We start from the raw sequence: 15,120 nt of genomic DNA, 5'->3' as shown, positions 1-15,120 counted from the left end.
TTTGTCAAGATAGAAAGAAAATACAGGAAATAACTTTTGATTTCTAATCAACAGTGCTCAATAGAAAGTTAAAGAGTTATGTAACAAAGCTTATTGGAGCGTTTCAGCTTTAGATAATGCCATCTTCAAATGACATTACTCCACTTACCTAAATGCAGGGGCAGAGTAAGGGCCACTTGGCCCTTGAGCTGAAAATGTTCAATTGCTTAAATTGAGACTAGGAGGAGATGTGTGGCAAGGACCATGTGGACTTGTAAACCCCCTAACCTATCAGCCCACTGTCTCCCCGACTATATAAAAAAAGAAAAATTTCATAGTTTTGTAAAAACAACACCTTAGAAATACAATTTTATTACCTATGATTTATGATTGACTACGTGGTAGATTATCATCATGCTATAATGAGGATGGGAATATTTTTATGTGGAGGCCATCCCAGCTACATCCACCCCATTGCTAGTCTGGGCCTGGATAAATTGAAAGGGCTGCTGGAGAGGGATTTTGTACTCTCAGTGATGTTACATTTATAATTTAAACTTTCAGTGATAAGACGTATCATATGATAAGATGAGATAACCAGTATCAGTGTGCTAATTATTTATACTTAGTTTTCTCTTCCAAGCAATGCAAGAGAGCAATATTACTTCCATCACTGAGTTCATCCTTTTAGGATTTCAAAGCCTCCAAAGATTCAAAGCAATATCCCTGTTCATCCTTCTTGTGATTTACTCAATGACTCTATGTGGAAACCTGTTAATCATTACATTGGTGTCCTACAGCAAGAACCTTCAGACCCCCATGTACCTGTTCCTCACTCAACTCTCCATGTCCGACATCATGCAGACCACAACCATCGTCCCCAACATGCTTCATACCATTGTAAATGAAGTGGGCACAATTTCTTTTGTAGGCTGTATCACTCAATTTTATTTTTTTGCAGTAACAGAATGCTCAGAGTGTCTCCTCCTCACTGTGATGTCATATGACAGATATTTAGCCATCTGCAACCCACTGCGTTATAATTGTATAATGAACAGTGCCTTATGCATAAAATTGATTATTATATCTTGGCTGATAAGTTTCTCACTGCTTTTGAGTGACACAGTAACAATGGGTTTGCTGCACTTTTGTGGACCACAAATTATTGACCATTTCTTTTGTGACTACCTACCTTTATTAGAGCTTTCATGTTCTGATACCTCTCTTCTGCAATTGGAAGCATTATTTATTGGTTTACCGGTGCTTATTTTACCCTTCATATTAATAATTGTATCTTATGTGTATATTATACAAGTTATCCTACGGCTACCATCTTTTACCGAGCGACAGAAAGCCTTCTCCACGTGCAGCTCCCACCTGACCACTGTGTCCATATATTTTAGCACTCTGTTCTGCATTTATATTCTTCCAACACGAGGACAGTCACGGAGTATCAGCAAAGTCTTTTCTTTGTTATACACTGTGGTTACCCCATTGACAAACCCAATAATATACAGCTTGCGGAATAAAGACATGAAAAAAGCATTTGAGAAATATATTTGTAAAATTATAATATAACATTTTTATGGCATTTATACACAATAAACGTTTTCAAATAGCAGAAAACCCAAAATGTAATGAAATGATACATGCTATACAAGTGGCAGTGTATAACCATTAATGATTACTATGGAAGGGAGAATGGGCAATGCTAGTTTTATTCCAACATAATATTATTATGGCTTTTATTTATTACACTGTACAGTATTGAGTGTGTATTGCTCAGTTTGTGATATGAATGTTGTATAAAATGTATTATTTTCAATTCATGGATGAAATCATCATGTCCCAGTCACATCTTGTGTACAAAGCCATTCAGTTTGAAAATAACATTCTTTGAGTACAGTATACTGTACCTGCTACAAATGATCAATGCATACTCCTTGTATAGTAGTCATTTATGACTGCTGTATACAGTATAAATATATATATATATATATATATATATATATATGTACGGGAGAAGAACAAGCGCCATATGGTGTAGTATTTTAAATAAATGGGAGTGATGGATACGTATATAAGATATAAGTACCGGATAGATTCTTGAGATTAGGCCTGTCTGTCTCACTGAATTCCTTGTGGCTGTTCCCCACCTAGGAGACAAAGATCATCGCCATATGGTGTAGTAACCTCAAATATGTCTTGGGGTACCCTCCCCTATATTTCATGCGTACCAAAAGAGAGATTCAATATAGCATATAGGATATACTTATATCCAGGTAGATCAAGTCGGTCCAATATGGTGTAACTGCTGAATCAATCGACTGCTACTGCCTTATATAGTAATATCAATAAAGTATTTAATCCACAAAAAGTAATAATATACAAATTCAGATAAAAATCAAAATAAAACAAATGAAATAATCTTAGCTGATTAGTATAGGCAGTAGTCTGGTCAGTCCCAACGCGTTTCGCCTCCAGGGCTTCCTCAGGAGAATACAGCATATCAGTAAGGTGCACATATTTATAGTGCTTTCAGTTTCGTTTTCACCAGCACTTCCGGTTCGCGTCATTTCCGGAACCGGAAGTGCTTGGTCCGACTTAAATAATAAATACATACAAGGCTTGACATATATCATTAAATAACATAGGTGGTGCAGTGTTAACAGAGCCCAGAGAGCAGTCTGTGTGTGCAGAGCGAGACGGACACACAGTCCGTTTGCTCCGTGAAACCAGAAGTGACGCGGCTCGTCCCGGCCATTGCCGCGTCACTTCCGGTTTAGACTAGAGCCAGCGTGCGTTCCAGCAGTATTACTGGGCACATCCTGTTCATGGTTGGCAGGCTGGTTGGCGGAAATAGCATGTATATCGTAGTGAATGTGTTTGGTGAGAAATAGGGAAGTCAGAATCACGGATGCTTAGCAGCAATTGACATGTATAAGTGAAGCAATATACATATGTGAATTCAATTATAGTGCATAAATGAGAGATAAAAGAGATCGAGGATATAAGTAAAAATGCCTTATAAATATATACATAAAAATATACTTAAAAAATACATATAAAAAAATATATATAAAAATATATATACATAAAAAATACATAAAATACAAAATTGTAAAAAATGTATGTAGGTATGTATAAAAGTATACGTATATAGTATATAATAAGTGTTACAATGACACAATACTGTGCAGAAATACAATGATCCTTAATATATTTCTTATGGTGGGATATTCTATGTGTTTAGTAGGATGCAGAAAATCCAAGATTTTTTCTAAATTTAGTCAGGTATAATATGCACAGACAATTAAATAATTCCCGGGAAGATTAGTACTCATTCTTGCAGGATAAAGGAGCTCTTTCTCAGCGAGCCCGTGGCGTAGGCTAGAATGCAGCTTAAGTGTACCTCATAGGAAGGGGGCAATCTCGTAGCCTTCATTATGGCCATGTGGTTGGAGGGTATTTAGAGTAAAAATCCAGTACATCTCCCTCTGAGATAACTTTTTTAGTAGGTCGCCCCCTCTAGGCCCTAGTTTGACGTGTTCAATGGCTCTGAAGGTAAAAGTTTCCAAGCTGGAGTTGTGGGTTTCAGTGAAATGTCGGGAGAGCGGGTGGCTTTCTATTTTGTTTTTAATATTACGTACATGTTCTTGAATGCGAAGTTTGAGAAGTCTTTTGGTCTTTCCCACATATTTACGATGGCATCCACACTCTATCACATATATGACCGAGGCCGTATTGCAGTTAATGAAGTCTTTCATATTGAATTATTTGGTTTGTTCAGAGTTAAAAAAGGATCTCCTATTAGGGTGGATGAATTTACACATGATACAATGTCCACATTTAAACATGCCTTTACATCTGGGAAGACTCGTGTTTGTGGTCCCCTTGTTTTTTATCATGCTTGGAGCCAAGATTTCCTTAAGATTCTGGGACTTTCTGAATAAAACTTGTGGACGTTCTGGTAGGATTTCTCTCAGCACAGGATCCAATTTTAGAATGTGCCAATGTTTCGAAAAGGACTTCCTTATTCTGGTCTCCTCGTAGCTATATTGAGTGATGAACGGTACTGAATAGCTCTTGCTTGCTTCTTTCTTCTTTGGATGGATAAGGGTAACTCTGTCCAGTTCTTTGCCACGATCTATTGCCTCTTTGATGATCCTCTCCGGATAACCTCTTTCTCTAAATCTATCTGCATAGATTAGGGATTGTTCTGTGAATGTTTCGTGCGTCGTGCAGTTTCTCCGTAGCCTGTACATTGTTGAGAATGGGATGTTGTTTTTCCATTTAGTAGCGTGACTGCTGTTGTAGTGTAGATAGCTGTTGGTGTCGACGGTTTTTATAAAATTCTTAGTGATAACTTTCTCTCCATCGCAGCTTAAAATCAGGTCCAAAAATTCAATACGGCTCTTGTTTGTTGTGCTTGTAAATTTCAAGTTAAAATCGTTAGTATCGATGTACTCCATAAAACCTTTAAAACTCTCTGGATCGCCATCCCAGACCATGATAATGTCGTCTATATACCGTTTATAAAACCGAATATTCTTTTTAAATACAAGGTTGTTATAAATAAATTGTTGTTCCCACATGCCCATTAAAATATTAGCATAACTTGGGGCAAAAACTGTCCCCATCGCGGTGCCGCAGACTTGTAAAAAGAACGTGTCTTGAAACTTAAAAAAATTATGGGTTAAAATAAATTGGATGAGGGAACAAATGAATTCACAGTGATCCTTAGATTCTCGTTGAGGGATTACGTAAACAATTAATCACCAAAGACGAATTTCAGTACCTCATGAACCACAATCCCATTATTCCAGTTTTTTATCACTTGCCTAAAATACATAAACAATTGGACTGTCCACCAGGAAGACCAATCATAGCTGGCATTGATTCATTAACGTCACACCTCTCCGAGTATGTGGATATTTTTCTGAAACCACATGTACAGAGTCTGCCGTCGTACTTGAAGGATACCACGAGCGTCTTAAACCACTTTGAAGATTTCCACTGGAAAGACACGTACTTATGGACTACTATCGATGTACAAGCTCTATATACAAGCATTACCCACGAGAAAGGAACAAAAGCATGCCGAGACAAATTGGAGACTGATTCAAAAATCACTCAGGATCACTGTGAATTCATTTGTTCCCTCATCCAATTTATTTTAACCCATAATTTTTTTACGTTTCAAGACACGTTCTTTTTACAAGTCTGCGGCACCGCGATGGGGACAGTTTTTGCCCCAAGTTATGCTAATATTTAATGGGCATGTGGGAACAACAATTTATTTATAACAACCTTGTATTTAAAAAGAATATTCGGTTTTATAAACGGTATATAGACGACATTATCATGGTCTGGGATGGCGATCCAGAGAGTTTTAAAGGTTTTATGGAGTACATCGATACTAACGATTTTAACTTGAAATTTACAAGCACAACAAACAAGAGCCGTATTGAATTTTTGGACCTGATTTTAAGCTGCGATGGAGAGAAAGTTATCACTAAGAATTTTATAAAAACCGTCGACACCAACAGCTATCTAATCTACAACAGCAGTCACGCTACTAAATGGAAAAACAACATCCCATTCTCAACAATGTACAGGCTACGGAGAAACTGCATGACGCACGAAACATTCACAGAACAATCCCTAATCTATGCAGATAGATTTAGAGAAAGAGGTTATCCGGAGAGGATCATCAAAGAGGCAATAGATCGTGGCAAAGAACTGGACAGAGTTACCCTTATCCATCCAAAGAAGAAAGAAGCAAGCAAGAGCTATTCAGTACCGTTCATCACTCAATATAGCTACGAGGAGACCAGAATAAGGAAGTCCTTTTCGAAACATTGGCACATTCTAAAATTGGATCCTGTGCTGAGAGAAATCCTACCAGAACGTCCACAAGTTTTATTCAGAAAGTCCCAGAATCTTAACAAACCAAAGAATTCAATATGAAAGACTTCATTAACTGCAATACGGCCTCGGTCATATATGTGATAGAGTGTGGATGCCATCGTAAATATGTGGGAAAGACCAAAAGACTTCTCAAACTTCGCATTCAAGAACATGTACGTAATATTAAAAACAAAATAGAAAGCCACCCGCTCTCCCGACATTTCACTGAAACCCACAACTCCAGCATGGAAACTTTTACCTTCAGAGCCATTGAACACGTCAAACTAGGGCCTAGAGGGGGCGACCTACTAAAAAAGTTATCTCAGAGGGAGATGTACTGGATTTTTACTCTAAATACCCTCCAACCACATGGCCATAATGAAGGCTACGAGATTGCCCCCTTCCTATGAGGTACACTTAAGCTGCATTCTAGCCTACGCCACGGGCTCGCTGAGAAAGAGCTCCTTTATCCTGCAAGAATGAGTACTAATCTTCCCGGGAATTATTTAATTGTCTGTGCATATTATACCTGACTAAATTTAGAAAAAATCTTGGATTTTCTGCATCCTACTAAACACATAGAATATCCCACCATAAGAAATATATTAAGGATCATTGTATTTCTGCACAGTATTGTGTCATTGTAACACTTATTATATACTATATACGTATACTTTTATACATACCTACATACATTTTTTACAATTTTGTATTTTATGTATTTTTTATGTATATATATTTTTATATATATTTTTTTATATGTATTTTTTAAGTATATTTTTATGTATATATTTATAAGGCATTTTTACTTATATCCTCGATCTCTTTTATCTCTCATTTATGCACTATAATTGAATTCACATATGTATATTGCTTCACTTATACATGTCAATTGCTGCTAAGCATCCGTGATTCTGACTTCCCTATTTCTCACCAAACACATTCACTACGATATACATGCTATTTCCGCCAACCAGCCTGCCAACCATGAACAGGATGTGCCCAGTAATACTGCTGGAACGCACGCTGGCTCTAGTCTAAACCGGAAGTGACGCGGCAATGGCCGGGACGAGCCGCGTCACTTCCGGTTTCACGGAGCAAACGGACTGTGTGTCCGTCTCGCTCTGCACACACAGACTGCTCTCTGGGCTCTGTTAACACTGCACCACCTATGTTATTTAATGATATATGTCAAGCCTTGTATGTATTTATTATTTAAGTCGGACCAAGCACTTCCGGTTCCGGAAATGACGCGAACCGGAAGTGCTGGTGAAAACGAAACTGAAAGCACTATAAATATGTGCACCTTACTGATATGCTGTATTCTCCTGAGGAAGCCCTGGAGGCGAAACGCGTTGGGACTGACCAGACTACTGCCTATACTAATCAGCTAAGATTATTTCATTTGTTTTATTTTGATTTTTATCTGAATTTGTATATTATTACTTTTTGTGGATTAAATACTTTATTGATATTACTATATAAGGCAGTAGCAGTCGATTGATTCAGCAGTTACACCATATTGGACCGACTTGATCTACCTGGATATAAGTATATCCTATATGCTATATTGAATCTCTCTTTTGGTACGCATGAAATATAGGGGAGGGTACCCCAAGACATATTTGAGGTTACTACACCATATGGAGATGATCTTTGTCTCCTAGGTGGGGAACAGCCACAAGGAATTCAGTGAGACAGACAGGCCTAATCTCAAGAATCTATCCGGTACTTATATCTTATATACGTATCCATCACTCCCATTTATTTAAAATACTACACCATATGGCGCTTGTTCTTCTCCCCTGCCTTCACAGAATTGCATGACTGAACATACCCAAGTCATCTTCTGAAGAACTGAGCAGCCACCAAAGAAGTTTGGGAGGTGATTACTGACGGAGCATCTACGACCGACTAAATCTAAACAGCAGGACTTTCAATCTACGCCTTGTTTTAAAAGGAACATCAGGACGTGAGACTAAGCGCACTGACCTTAAAACTCTCTCTACATATATAAATGTACTTTTATATGATATTAGGGCTTTGAAGACACATAGGTGGTCATTCTGACCTGATCACATGCTGCCATTTATGGCAGTGCACCGATCAGTTCAGAAGTGCGCATGCGCCGCAGTGTGCCAGCACAGGCTGACAGCCAACGGCTGTTGTTGCCTAGCGATTGCCTCTGCATGATTGACAGACAGAGGTGTTCACTTGGTGGGAGGTGGTGGCACGTCGGCCTGTGGCCACCATTTTGTGGGCCCGGTCCGGCGGCCAACGCAGGCGTGGCCGGACCATGCGGGGGAAGGCCCGCAGCGGCTGCGTGACATCACACACAGCTGCTATGACCCGGGCAGTGCCGAATAGCTCCTGGCATGCATGCAGGAGCTGTGCTGGCCGGGAGCAACTCCTGAAGTGAAAAAGCATCGCCGCTGTGCAAAGATTTTGTACTTCTGTTGGAAGGGGGGGGTCGGGCCTGACATGTGGAGTGGACTAGCCCTGTGCTGGGCATCCCCCTGCATGTTAGTGTGACTGATCGTAGACTTGCAAAATTTTGCAGAGCTGCGATCAGGTCTGAATTAGGCCCATAGACACCAGCTAGAAATATAGCACCAATTTAAGTAACAAGCTGTCTCCCACCTTTGACATAGTGTGAAAACACATAGTATGTGGAAGAGTACACAGCTTTAAGGCTGACTGATTATAAAAAATATATGTTCCTATTATCAGTATTTCATATGGAAACTGTCTGGTACGCTATGTTTGGGGTATTATGTTCATATGTGTGTTAAAGGGGAATTTGTCAGGTTTAAGAAAATGTAACCTATGTAAACAACTACTGACACTGAAAGTAATATCTTTTAAGACAATGGCCCTCATTCAGATCTGTTCGCTCGCTAGCTTTTTTTGCAGTGCTGCAGATGGATAGACGCTGCCTATAGGGGAGTGTATTTTAGCTTTGCAAGTGTGCGAACGAGTGTGCAGCCGCCCTGTACAAAAACAGCTTGTGCACTTTCTGAGTAGCTCTGACCTTACTCAGCCGCTGTGATCACTTCAGCCTATTTGAGCCCGTAACTTACTTCAGACACCCGCCCTGCAAACACCTGGACACATCTGCGTTTTTCCAAACACTCACAGAAGATGGTCAGTTGACACCCAGAAATGCCTCCTTCCTGTCAATCACCTTGCAAATGCCCGTACAAATGGAATTGACACTAGCACTTGTGCAAAACATTGATTCTGTTTGTACCCATACAGCACGCCTGCGCATTGCGGTACATATGCGTGTGCAGTAGTAACCTGTTCGCTGCACTGCAAAAGACGGCAGCGAGCGAACAGATCTGATTGTGAGTGTGAGATCTTAGAGTGTTCCTGAAGGTGTGCTATAAAGTTTAGAGGTTTACACATAGGAAATCAGTTCCAATTGAAGCTAGTTCTGTCTGCAGGGGAATTTGTTTTCCTACAAACACACATAAGCTTAATAACTCAGATGAAGTTATTAAGGGGTGATTTAGACCTAAATTTAGCACATCTACGATCAGTTTTTCTGACATATGGGGGGATGCCCAGCAGAGGGCCCCCCGTGCACACCCCTTCATGCCCAGTGACTGCCTCTGCTTGTCAATCAGTCAGAGGCAATCACAGCCCTGAGATGCTTTTACATCTTACTGGTTCAGGCTGCGTTCACTACTGTACCAGCAATCGGGTCTGAATTAGACCTAAAATGGGACCCTGAATATGACTGAATCTTAATTCTTTGAAACTACCAACGGTATAACCGATGACTTCCAGAATAGTCCTTAAACATCTGAGAAACAGCTGAGTATATATAATATGTTATTATTTGAATGTTTTCATTGTTGTAATTTAGATAAATAAATGCTTATCTTCTTTTAAATGTCCTAAATCGGTCTCCATATTTAACCTCTTCAGTGGCATGCCATGAACATTTCCGGTGCCAGTTGTGCTGCGCAGACTAGCAAACCCGGATTTTTTGGGGGGGCATGCCACTGCTCTTCCTTCCCTCCTCCTTGCATCATTCTGCAAAACTCTGCAAGCCAAGCGGAGTAAAAGGGAGGATGGCGTGGAGAGGATGTTAGAGCTGGCTGCTACTGCACATTGCAAGGGGTTTCATGTGCATTGCCTGCCAGCAAATTCTACCCATTGGGATGGCCATCCCTGCATTACTGTTAAATCAGAACCAGGGTGTGTGGCTTAGTAGGTGTCAGAGGGTGGGGCGAATTTCCGTGCCCTGACAATTTGAGAAATAAAACCCAATTAGGATGCACTGAACCATCAATGGCCGGAAACCATCTGGTTCTCCCCATCGATTATAATAGTATTCGACATTGGTCATAGACCATCAATGATTTTGAATCATCAATGGTCGCTGGCGATCCTTAGCTACACCTAGGCAACAAGCATTCTGTAGGCAATGAGGATTCTCCGTGGCAATGAGCATGGACCCCAGAGCATAAAACTTCTGGCAAAAAAAACATAACACAATGCGTTACACCCCTGGGAGGTGTGGCCAAAGCCTGCCCTGGGAGGTGTGGCCAAATTCCAAAAACACACCACTGAAGGGGTTAATATATTTTATCCCAGCTTGAATTTTTCAACCAGCAACAGATGCATGGGCTACTTAATACTGGAAGTGACCCATTGCCTAAAATGAGGAGGATTGTGTTATCATGTATGACAGAGACCTTTAAAAGTAGGAAGAAAATAACAAATGAGATAGTCATATGAATTCACTCATAAAATGAATATTTAACATGTAACCATAGACACTGCAAATTCAGAGAGCATCCCATTAACAGCCATACACTACAGCAGGCATCATGTAATTGTCATACAAAACAGTGATATTCCTAGTGTCTGCCATAAAATACAGAGATAATTAACCTGCTTGTTGGTGGCAAATTGTAAAGATAGTGAGGGGACAGAAGCATTATTGAAACTGATTTTACAGTATGTTTTGTTTGTTTAACATTTTCAAGACAATGGAGTTATAAATTATCTTTCTGCCCCAAGTGGTCTAAAATATAGAAACATCGAATTTGACAGCAGATAAGAACCACTTGGCCCATCCTTTTTTTAACCATATTTTTATCTCAAACCTTATTTGAGCCTTATTTCTTTGTAAGGATATCCTTATGTCTATCCCCGACCAATATCTCCATCATTGTTGACAACATCACCATCTCCCCCGTTCCCCAACTCCGCTGCCTGGGCGTCACTCTCGACTCCTCCCTCTCCTTTGCACCCCACATCCAAGCTCTGGCACAATCCTGTCGTTTCCAGCTACGCAACATTGCTCGTATCAGGCCATATCTCTCCCAGAGTGCAACTAAACTCATCATCCACTCACTGGTCATCTCACGACTTGACTACTGCAATGTCCTCCTCACTGGCCTCGCTTGCTCCCATCTTGCTCCCCTCCAATCTGTCCTGAACTCCGCAGCTAGGCTTATCTTCCTCTCACGTGGCACCACATCTGCCACTCCCCTTCAACAAAATCTACACTGGCTCCCATTCCCCTACAGAATCCTCTTCAAACTCCTCACCCTTACATACAAGGCCATCTCTAGCTCCACTGCTCCCTACATCTCCAACCTCCTTTCCATTCATACTCCCTCCCGCCCCCTACAGTCGACTTATGACCGTCGCCTCTCCACCGCCCTGGTTACTGCTTCCCATGCACGAGTTCAGGATTTTGCCCGTGCTGCACCCCTTCAGTGGAACTCACTCCCCCGCTCCATTAGACTCTCCCCAACCTTGCAAAGCTTTAAACTGGCACTAAAAACCCACCTATTAATCAAAGCGTACCCCCTGCCTCATGCCGTGAACATCTCCGCTTTGCTTGCATACTGCCATCAGGCTACCTCCCACTTGCCTGCACCTCTTGTCATCTGTCTGTCGCCCCTCCCCAATAGATTGTTAGCTCTTCAGAGCAGGGCCCTCTTTCCTCTTGTTATCTAAGCCCTCGTCTCAGCACATTTCACTCACAGCTCTCCCCTACTCAATGACCATCTTTATCCTGCTAGTAAAGGCTCATCTCCATCTATAACCACCAGCCTCTAGTAGTACGATGATCACTCCCTCATTACTTACATCTTAGCTGTACTATGTCTTGAGAATGTGTGGTGTTCTGTTACCTGGACTCTATTTCTGTTATTTATTTACTGTAATGCAATATTTTGTCCCCTGTACTGTCCTTTGTACGGCGCTGCGAAACACATGTGGCGCCTTATAAATAAAATGTAATAATAATAATAATAATAATAATATCCCATGCATGTTTTAAGTGCTCTACTGTCTTATGCCTCTACCACATCTGTGGGGAGGATATTCCACTTGTCCACTACCCTTTCTGTGATGTAATTTTCCCTCATATTTGCCCCTAACTCCCCCTCCCCTCCAGTCTCAGTGCATGTCCTCGTGTCCTATTACTTCCCTTCATTTGGAGAATGTTTCCTTCCTGGACCTTGTTAAAATCCTTGATATATTTGAACATTTTTATCATGAACCCCTTTACTTTCTCTGCTCTAAACTATACATAGTGAGATTTCTTAGTCTTTCTGGGTATGTTTTGTGATGTAGGCCATGCACCATTTTAGTTGCCCTTGTCTGTACAGTCTCTAATGTATTAATATCCTTTTGAAGATATGGCCTTCAGAATTGAACACAGTATTCTAGATGAGGCCGTACCAATTACCTATACAGTGGCATTATTACTTCTTTCTTTCTGATGCTAATTCCTCTCCCAATGCTGCCAACCATCTGACCAGCCTTCCTCATTGCTTTGTTACATTGCTTACCTGCCTTTAAGTCACCTGAAATAGTGACTCCTAGATAACTTTCCTCCTCAGTAGTTTCCAGTATAGTGCCATTAATACTGTATTTATCCTATTTGTCATCTTAAATAGTGACTCCTAGATCCCTTTCCTCCTCAGTAGTTTCCAGTATAGTGCCATTAATACTATATTTAGCCTTTGGATTTTTGAGACCCAAGTGCATGATTTTGCATTTTTGGCATTAAACTGTAATTGCCATACTCTTGATAATTCCTCTAGTCTACCTAGATCCTCAATCATTTGTTTTACCCATGCTGGATTGTCTACCATGTTGCATACCTTTGTGTCATCTGCAAAAATTCATACTTTCCCTTCAATTCCATTTGAAATGCCACCAATAAAGATATTATTAAGCACCGGTCCAAGCCCCTCATTCCGAGTTGATGGCTCACTAGCTACTTTTAGCAGCTGTGCAAATGCATAGTCGCCACACACCAGGGAGTGTATTTTTACTTTGCAAGAGTGCAAATGCCTGTGCAGCCGAGCGGTTACAAACACATTTTGTGCAGAACAAGACCAACCCTGTAGTTACTTATTCTGTGCGATGATTGCTGCGACAAAGGTCCCGGAGTTGAAGTCAGATACCCGCCCTGCAAACGCCCGGCCACACCTGCGTTTTTCCAAACACTCCCAGAAAACGGTCAGTTGACACACATAAACTCCCACTTCCTGTCAATCTCTTTGCGATCGGCTGTGCAAATGGAATCATCACTAGAACCTGTGCAAAACCACAGTGCTCTTTGTACTCTTATGCCACACGTGCATATTGCGGCGCATACACATGCGCAGATTAGCCGTGTTTTTAAATGATTGCTGTGGAGCAAACAATGGCAGCTAGCGATCAACTCGGAATGACCCCCCCCAAGTATAGATCCCTGGGGTACTCCACTGGTAACATTTCCCTCCTGTGAATGCACTCCATTTACCACAACTCTCTGTTTTCTATCCTGCAACCAAGATCTTATCCATTCAACCATTTTAGTATCCAATCCCAAGCTTTCAAGTTTATTTAGCAGTCTTCAAAGTAGAACAGTGTCAAAAGCCATACTAAAGTCTAGATAAGCTACATCCACGGCTCCACCTTTATCTATCACTTTCGTCACACAGTCAAAAAAGTCAATCAGTTTTCTTTGACATGATCTCCCCCTAGTAAATCCATGCTGTCTTAATCTGGCTAAATTATACTATAGATATGATAGTAGGGATAATTTCAGAAACACACACACACACAATGGAGGGTAATGAAACTATAAACAAACACAATTCTGGGATGCAAAAATGAAAAGTGAGGGCAAAGTGGGCAAAGAGAGACAAACACACACAAAGAGAAGACAAAGATGCAGACACAGTGGCAAACACGGTGATACAGTGGAATAATAACTATCACAGGTAAAAATGGAACAACAAAATTGCACAGATACAGTTTCTAGAATGATTGCAGAAGAGGTAGGTGGCTAGAGACTAGCATAGACGTTGGAAGGAGATAATTGCACATAATGAAGATATTCTGGCACAGAATGAGGTAATGATAAATGCTTTCACATGAATAATAATATTATTATTATTATTATTATTATTATTATTACAAATTCCCCACAGTAGTATATGATTCCTGATGCCTGCTGTCTTCTGCTGTTACGTGTTAGCAGTATTCCTGTGTCCCAGGCCTGGGATACCAGCTCACAAATTGCCCCTTACCATAGATTCTCGTCACTGATGGAACTGCAATGCATAGTCAGATCCTGCACTTCAGAAGTACATCTACCCTCTGAACCTACTGCGCATATCTCTCTCCATCCTGGATCAGTATTAAATGCCGGCGGCCGGAATCCCGGTGGTCAAAATACCGACGCCGGATTCCCAACCACACAATCCCGACAGGAGTGGCGAGTGGAACGCAGCCCCTTGTGGGCTCGCTTTGCTCGCCAGGTTGCGGGCACGGTACCTCGCTACGCTCGGCACACTATTATATTCTCCCTCTATGGGTGTCGTGGACACCCACAGAGGGAGAATATGTCGGGATTGTGGTGGTCGGGATTCCGGCATCGATATTTCGACCGCCGTAATTCCGGGCCAACGGCATCTTGACCGCATCCCCTCCCTCCAGACAAACACACTTCCTTTTTTAAAAGTCCCAAATATTCCTCCAGGGGTAAACCTGCCTTCCAGGGCTATCCAAGGTGTGGTTCTTATTGGAGCTGCAGAGTAAGAAGTTGGAGGAGCCAGAGAGAAAGGCCAGGTTCAATGCACGTTAAAACCATCTGATGCCCTGCCACATGTCTACACATGTCTAGGATAGAATAATAGATGCTAATTATGTTAGCTTTTCTCCAAATATCAGATAGTGACCAGTCGTCACCAGAATTAAACCTTT

At 41.1% G+C, this 15,120-nt stretch overlaps 1 protein-coding gene across 1 annotated transcript; it reads left to right on the top strand.

The window, feature by feature from the left end:
- The first annotated feature begins 624 nt into the window (after positions 1–624).
- On the top strand, positions 625–1,557 carry LOC134934084 (olfactory receptor 10A7-like). The gene has a single exon (XM_063929592.1). It carries the CDS (start codon positions 625–627, stop codon positions 1,555–1,557), a length of 933 nt encoding a protein of 310 aa, XP_063785662.1.
- Positions 1,558–15,120: the final 13,563 nt, after the last annotated feature.

This window comes from Pseudophryne corroboree, chromosome 6, assembly GCF_028390025.1.
Source record: "Pseudophryne corroboree isolate aPseCor3 chromosome 6, aPseCor3.hap2, whole genome shotgun sequence".
Taxonomy (NCBI): domain Eukaryota; kingdom Metazoa; phylum Chordata; class Amphibia; order Anura; family Myobatrachidae; genus Pseudophryne; species Pseudophryne corroboree.
This window is presented reverse-complemented; position numbering and strand designations above follow the sequence as displayed.